This window comes from Manduca sexta, unplaced genomic scaffold, assembly GCF_014839805.1.
Source record: "Manduca sexta isolate Smith_Timp_Sample1 unplaced genomic scaffold, JHU_Msex_v1.0 HiC_scaffold_2336, whole genome shotgun sequence".
Classification (NCBI taxonomy): domain Eukaryota; kingdom Metazoa; phylum Arthropoda; class Insecta; order Lepidoptera; family Sphingidae; genus Manduca; species Manduca sexta.
This window is the reverse complement of record NW_023593290.1, coordinates 16,239-24,714: the sequence shown is the minus strand read 5'-3', so window position 1 is coordinate 24,714 and position 8,476 is coordinate 16,239. Positions and strand designations below refer to the sequence as shown.

At 34.7% G+C, this 8,476-nt stretch overlaps 1 protein-coding gene across 1 annotated transcript; it reads left to right on the top strand.

Moving 5' to 3' along the window:
- Positions 1 to 895: 895 nt before the first annotated feature.
- LOC119192080 (RNA-binding protein fusilli-like) lies at positions 896 to 7,446 on the top strand (the record flags this gene model as incomplete). Its single annotated transcript, XM_037445925.1, has 4 exons — positions 896 to 1,011; positions 5,598 to 5,785; positions 6,448 to 6,537; positions 7,341 to 7,446. Coding segments are annotated over 4 exons (453 nt in total), but the record flags the coding sequence as incomplete, so codon positions are not given.
- Positions 7,447 to 8,476: the final 1,030 nt, after the last annotated feature.

The following is an 8,476-nucleotide window of genomic DNA, read 5'->3' as shown; positions in this document are numbered from 1 at the left end:
GCCAATGTCACCTTATCCACTCATCTTGTAATCACAATGGGTCTCTTGACAATGTTCGTTTATCTTTTTTCCCATAGATGTTTTCATTGAAATACGGTGTTATAAAAGGAGGTTAGGAAACTTATAATTCTTTAGCTGTTACATTGTGCTTGATGGATTCTTAGATTAAAGTAAAAAAATGCTTTTTAGTGTTACCATTATAATGAAATTGAGTGTGAAGCAATTTAGTTCGCTGTCAGTCTATTAAATTAAAAGCAGATTAATTATTCTAATTAGTTTTTGTTTATATCTCCGAGCCTTAAAAACTATTCTATCTGTACATATTGTAAAACAAAGTCCGCTTTTCTGTCTGTATGTTAGCGAGTTTCTCAAAATCTGAACGGATTTTTATGAAATTAGGTATGGACATTGTTTAAATCCCTGGGAAGGTTATAGGCTACTTTTTATCCGGAAAATATATAGCGGACTTTTCTCCCGAAAAACTTCGTCACACGAGCGAAGCCGCGAGCAAAAGCTAGTTGACAATACAAACATTTGGCAAGTATTAGCTTTTAATAAAACATAAAGATTTTTTTACATATTTCTACAATATGCTATCTTTACTTGAGTTATATACAATTTTTTAGAATATGGATATCGTTTCATTAATTTCATTATGAATGGCACTTAAATTGTTGATTTCGCGCATCTCCTAATGTACTCATAATTTTAATTTGCAACAAACACTTTAACATAGATTTAATAAGGAATATTTTGGTAGTAAAAAATATCTAAAATTGATTTTTAAGAGAATTATTTGTAACTAAATCTTTGTATGAAATATGAATCAGTCCGTAATTCGCGCGGGAAAGGGCTTTAAGGCTGCCACTAATTAAACCTGTTTGCAATTAATAAGTATGGATCTAATAAAAATATTCTTTTTTTCCAGTTTGACGACTTCGTGAGGTCTATCCAGGTGGACCCGCACTCGCCTCTCTTCAGACTCGTCACAGACGGACAACCTCCGCTCAGGTAAACATCCGCTAAATATATTATTAAAACCATTACGCTCTGAACCTATATTGAACCCTCTTCTGTGACGTACCAGGCTTTGGAATAGTTTGCATTAGCTTGTGCTCATGCCTCCTATAATTCTGGGTCATTTTGCCGTAGATTGAAGAAGCATTTCAGTAGACCGGAATGATTCTGTCGAATACCGTGAAATAGTCGTCGGTCGTATCGTTCACCATCAGGCGAACGGCAAGCTCGTCAGAAATAAAATAAAATATGAATATGTAACATTGGCCGCAGGTCAATGATTTATTATTAAAATATCTCGATATTATTCCCATTATTTATGAGCAGTTACCATTCGTCGAACGAATATATGTATAATAACAATTGTAAATAATAAACAGGTATTGAACAAAATTTTGTCTTGATACCAATCTGTATCCGGTGAAGTGCACGGGTTAAACATGTTTCCATTGTGAACGGACGGGCGGGAATTTTATAAAAATACGTTGAACTAGACAACCCACAAATATGATAGAACATTTTGCTTCCAGATTCCGAAAATGGTCAGTATAAAAAAAATCTTAAGTTCTACGCGTCCCGCAAATGCAATCTAGCACCTCGGAATTAAGTAGTATGATAATATTCGAGAATAAAGCATTGTTTGCATTTTTTACAAATAGTTTTTGCTCTCGGCTCCCCTCTGTGAAAAAGTCTCTTCATATTTTGTCGGAAAAAATGCCTATAACACTCGGGAGTAATGTAGCTTTATTAATGAAAAATTTTTCAATATCAGTTCAGTAGTTCCAGAGATTATCGCGTTCAAATAAATAAGCTCTTCTTTATATATTAGCATGGAGTATAGATTATATTTTAAGGACATACAGTCAGCAATTTCAAATCGCCTTTGAACTTTTATGTCCGTACCAACGTATAAACTTCAGAGTTCACTTTATTTTAGATAAATTAATAAAAGGATTTTACATGTACTTTTTTGGCTGACGGCAACATGAAAATGTATAAGTGAGTTATACATCATATCTAAAACTAATGACTCCTTAATTTTTTTATTAATAGAAAGCTAAACGGTCTTTTTAAAGATAGATTATATTTCCAAAAAAACATTCACGCAAGCAAAAGCTGTTGAATATTTCTACAACGGAAACACGTCCCGATTAAATCGTTCATGCATAATTTGTGTTTGTATCACAAATCAACGTGCGGGCAAAGGTCGATGCCAACTTCCTGTGATGAGATATATCAGGCCCTTTTAAAAGGGTAAACAGATTTTACTTTTAAAAATTTTAAAAAAGAAATTCAAATCTTATCATGTATTCTAGAAATACATAATATAACTATATTATGTTCATGCATTTGTCGAGTTGCTCAGCGAGCTATGGAGAGGACTATGCTTGATGTTTCTCTATATGATCGAATCAAAATATGGAGATCTGTAGAAGAACGAAATCCCACCGACATAGCCCATCCGTTTATCAAGCTGAAGAGCAGTGGGTAGGGCACATAGCTCGCAGAACTGATGGCTGATGGGGCAAGAAGGTTCTGGAATCGAGGCTACGTACTGGCAAACGCAGTGTCGGACGTCCACTCACGAGGTGGACAGAAGACCTCATTATAATCGCAGGAGGTCGCTGGATGCGGGCCGCTTACAATAGGTTGATCTGGAAATTTTGGGCGAGGCCCATGTTCAACAGTGGATATCCAGCGGCTGATGATGATTTGTCGAGTCGATTGTAGTTTATGTATTTAAGTCCTAACAAGAACATTTGAAAGGGTAGTGCTATTTGTATTTCGTGGTAAGATTTAAGAATTGATCACTTCGTGTTATGGCTATTTCATGAATTTGCATCTGAAGCTGACCATATTGTTTCAACGTTAAAGTTTCGTGATATATCAATCCACGTTCGCCCACATGAGATATTAGAGGTTCAATAAAATAACCCAAGAAAAAAGGAACTTATATATTTTTTTTCTAACTACCAAAAATTGCTCATTGCAATTGGCTTGCAGTTTATCGATTTTTCATCTTCCATTTGCGCGTTATTATTGACCATATACGGCGGCGATAGCCTAGTTGGGCGTGGAACAGGCTGCCGCGACGAAAGTCCGCAGGTTCAAATCCCAAGGGCACACACCTCTGACTTTTCTAAAATTATTTGTGTATTCTTTGTGAATTACCACTTGAGTTAACGGTTAAGGAAAACATCGTGAGGAAAGCTGCATACCTGAAAAGTTCTCTATAGTCTACCAATCCGCACTAGGCCAGCGTGGTGGACTAAGGCCTAATCCCTCTAACTAGAAGAGGAGGCCCGTGCCTAGCAGTGGGACATATAGTACAGGGCTGATAGTATTATTATATTTACTTTTATAGGAGCAAATGCAAATTGTTTTTATTACTTCTAAATGGCGAGTATATTATTGCAAAATAGAACAGAACGGGTTATTTATCTTCTTGCATGGTGAGAAAACTGTATATATTCGATGATTTCGATTTGCAATTTTATGCACCTGTCAATAACAAGTAACTGCCATTTTTCACACAAACTAGAAAGATTGAATACGAATGTGACTAATTTCAAGGCCTCGAACTAATTTAGATGTCAATCCATTTCGTATGTTTACGATTTTCCTCATGTGCATCGAACAAAGTTTGTCACGATTTCTTTCAAAACAAATAATTTATGTGCTGAATACAAGTGGTTGGTCTCTCATGTGAGAGTCCGCCTGGTAGGTACCACCGCAATGTCTATTTCTGCCGCCAAACAGCAGTGTGTAGTTACTGTTGTGTTCCGGTTTGAAGGACATTGTAGCCAGTGTAACTACTGGACATAATGAGACGTAACATCTCACGTCTCAGGATGGCGAGCGCAGTGGAATACCAAACAATACTTTGTTACTCCAGGTGTTGGATGGTATTTCTTCTGTTTATGGGTGGTTATATCGCTTACCATCAGGCGAACGGCGAACTCGTCTCGTCATTCAAAGCAATAAAAAAAATACAGTGTACATGTACATATTGGTGTTTTATCAAAAATATTAGCATAGAGTATCGCATAGGGGTCCACTATTTGATACGTAATTCGCCCCCTGTTACAAGTGTTAGGTAAAGATGGAGTCTCGCCATATTTTATTTTGGGCGTGCAAGATTGTTGTGGCCGACAATAACATTAAATATAAGGGCAGTACATACATCGTATGCATCGTATGCAGTATACATTGCATCAGTTATTACTTCGATTACATTATATTATTACATTACTTTCATTCCCTATACTTGAGATTAAAATTCATTATCGTATCTCATGCTTTGCTATTGATGGAAGTGGACAGTCATTATTTCCACCTCTTCCCTATATTTCTATTTGATTAATTTCGTTGCGGGATAATGACAAATTAGTTTTCCCTGAGACTCGCCGAGCTTTACTCCTCGGTGTCATAAAATGCGTGCCACTGCTGATCCTGGCTTACAGGAGTTGTAGTGTTGGGTGTGAGGGCGGAAAACTCTTCACGTAAATGAAATAAAACCAATCTTACTTATAAACTTGTTTGAGCGTTAAGAGGTGGTTAAGAATTGCTTAAATAGCTGTTAAAAACATCAACGGTTCCTAGTCTAAACCTTATTAAGAGGCAAGATGCCGGGTTTTGACTTACAGCTGATCGAGTAAATTTGTGTTTAACTAAACATAGCTTTGCGCAATATTTATAAATAAGACAGAACATGTTTTATACATATATGAATGCATAGTGAATTAGGCGTATTTAAATAATATAAAATTACTTTTTGCGTAATTTCTGCTGATTTGAAATAACATGATTATGTAGTTGTTCAAACTCTAGTCACGTCTTAGATATATCTAATTCGTATTTAGTAACATTATTTTGACGATAGTTATTAAAAAAGACAATTTAAAGCTATTATGGTAATATTTAGTTTTAGTAATAAAACAAATTGTTTTTTTATACAAGCGGCAAACGAATACACGGTTCACCTGATGCTAAATGATCATCGCAACCCATGAACATCGGCAACCAGGCGGCGTAGAGGGGAATTGGGGATACGCTCTTTTTTAAGGTCGCCATGTCGTATCTGCTTGGAATTGCTGTTCGTAAAATCAGTTCATACCGTTCTATTTTATTCAGCTCTATTTGTTTACAATGTGAACATATATACGATCGCCTGTTGTTAAACAATGAGCAAAATTTAAATAATACTATTTATTTTATCCCTGTACTGCTTACAGTATAAATAAAAACAATCCCCCTTATTAAGATACAACAATATTAGCCAATCACAGCGGCCCTATGTCTATGCACTGCGACGGTTGGCAGGCCGTCAGCACTGAGAAACATACTTGTTATCACAGCTTTACTCAGTCCAGAGATGATAAATTTCTATTAATAAGAGGGAATGTCTTTACCTACTGTAGCGAATATTTTGTACGTCGTACTTTCACATATCAGTGTTGTTTATATTGCTATGTTCATCACGATGAACCTGGCCTGTTAATATACGATGTGGCATTGTTAATAAATAAATAACTAATATTGTTTTAAGTAAATAACGTTTTTTTTTTCTTTTTTTCCAGACAATGCCTTCACCCCGAGGCGTGCAGCAAGGAGCTGACGCTGCCTGCGTACTACGCGCGCTTCCACGACCTGAGGAAGGAGTACGTGCGCACGTACACATTGCGCGCGGTGGCGCCGCCTCGTGCGCAAGCGCCGCCGCCGCCTCCGCCTCCCGACCACCCTACCTCGCTGTTGGATATGCTCAACTGTATCCTTTTAAAATATAATATAATATTTTCATACTCATAGGTACTCCTTAGTAGTAGAGGCTCTTGTCCAGAAGAATTTATTGGAGATAGTACCCCCCTCAACCCCTCTTAGTAGTAGTCCGTTCTCACCATTGAGACAGTAATAATACAAGAGTAGAAAGAAGAGGAAGACTTTACTAGCTTATGCTCACTGCTTCGCCCATTGTCAATTTATTCGAGGATAGCAGTAGCCTATGTCGTTCCCAGGATTCCAAACTATCTCCATACCATTACTGAAATTGGTTCAGTGGTTCAGTCGTAAGAGCATAAAATAGATAAATTTACTGTCGCGTCTATAAGTATGTATTGAAAATACCATTTGGTATCTTATCTATATTTTATTAAGACTTCATGATATCAAATTTGAGCAATTTACGTAACAATAACTCTCACATCTGTCCTAATAAAGAGTTAATGACTTCGATAGAGTATTGTATAAACCTCTGGAATCACTGAAACAATTTTTCACCGAAAAATTGCTTTAAAATCAAAATATTAATTAAAAAATGATTATTCACCAATAAAGTGGTTTCAAATCAACTAAAAAATAATTACTACTATTTCGAATTTTAGATTAAATATTATAAAGCCTAAAACAATAATATTCCTTATCGTATCAAAGATTTAGGTATAACTCCGTACGCTGGAGAGAATTTTTACGCAGCTGAAGTTAAAGACATGACCAGCATAATACAAAGGATAATATCAGACGGTAAGTTGAAGTCACATATTTACGTAGAGAATGCTTTTTGGTTTTGTCTAATACGATTTCAAAAACAATATTAATTTTCAATCCCATCCGGAGAATAACCAATCAAAATGAAATTATAAATGAACTGCTCTAAACAGCAATAAAAAAAAACAATTGTAATTTTTCTCTTTTCTGTGTATCATGTACTGTAGTTAATACCAAACTGATTTTAAAAAGAGCACCACTAGAGTTTCTTGCCCGTTCTCCTCTGGTGAAAACTGCTTTCCGAACTGGTGGTAGAGTTAATATTGACAGAATCTAAATAATGTATAACATTTTACAGGTTCAAATAAATTATTTCATTTCATTTAATTTTAAATTATGCATTTGGGAGCATGTTAAAAAAACCTTTATCTAAGGGATCCATTTTTGTGATTGAACGAAAAAGTCGATTGGGACCCATTATCAGAATGATATCAATTTCAAAAAAATCTTATTTATTAAATGTCAAGCAAGCTTTATTCTGATTGGATATTTTCACGAGCGAACCGACGATAGAGAAAACATCGTTTTTAAATATGCCGCAAGTTGTATGCGTATGCGCAGTTTTTTATGAATGGTTATTTTCACATGGTCATTTGTAATATGTAATAAATTACTAATTACGTAATGAATAAACTTAAGATTCCGGAAACATATTGCCAATAATATTAACATTAGACTATACCAACTTACAAATATTATTTCATTTATCTAGTACAAGAAGTACGAAGCCATAAAATAGATTAAATACAAAAACATATTAAGTATTCGTTTCTTTACAGGTTTCCGGTTAGAACTGCCAGAGACCGTGGACTTAGTTTTAGAAACAGGAATATGGTAAGCATTTGTATTATTACTACTTATATTTCTAATATTTAGAATGAACACACATTCATAAGTAAACAAATTCTAAAAAACTATTTTTACGCCTGATAAAAATACACGAGCAACAAAAAGTTGTCACCGAAATATAACATTGCTGATGTGCTACAATTTTTTCTCACTCGTTCGGTAGATGGCGCTAGTTGTTTTAACAGTTGCAGAATTATTTTCTGCGAGTTGTGTCTTTATTGTAGGTACTTATAAAGATGACGAAAGCGTGTTCTTTACAGCTGTAGTCTGTAGGTATTATTCATCATTGATAATGGGTTATTCAATATTACGCATACAAAATCACGGAGAACATATTTTATTTACCACAGTTCCTACATTCTAATAGGTTATTCATACAAAATGAAAAGTCCTTTTTAATTTCCTGTTACAAAATAAATTTTTTTACAATATTTTGAGCTCTACAAATGTAGACGAAAGTCTAAAAAGCAAGCGTACTAAGTTTAGTTGGCTGAGAAAGGATCATAGTGTTATACCCGAGTAGAAAAAAATTTAAGTAACAAAGTTTGTTTTACACTCATCGATTTATGACTATAAAGAAATTAAACAATATAGTTAGTATGATTACGTAGTATTGAAATTGTCAGATTTCTTGCCTTAGTCGGCAATAAAATAAAAAATACTAGACTAAAAAACCATTAACGGTGATAAATGTATTTTTTTTTATTTATTTCTTTATGCCCGGCCTCTTCTTGAAATAATACTTCTGCAATATAAATTCTATCTTAAATACTTACTAACAGTACCTTATTGCAAAAAACATAGTAGTCGTTGAGTCTAGAAAACTACAATAGAATTTGTGTATAGAGACATCGGTTATAGCAATGTACCGGTAATAGCGACAAAATGGCGAAGACTCGGCCAAAGCTCTATATAAAAAAATAACCTGCTTATTACAGCTATTGGATATAGCGTACAGATTCGACTGTCCCTTCAATGTTACAATGTTTATGTTAATATAAAAAAAAAATGCTTATTACAACTATCGGATATAGCGTACAGATTCGATTGTCTCTTCAATGTTACA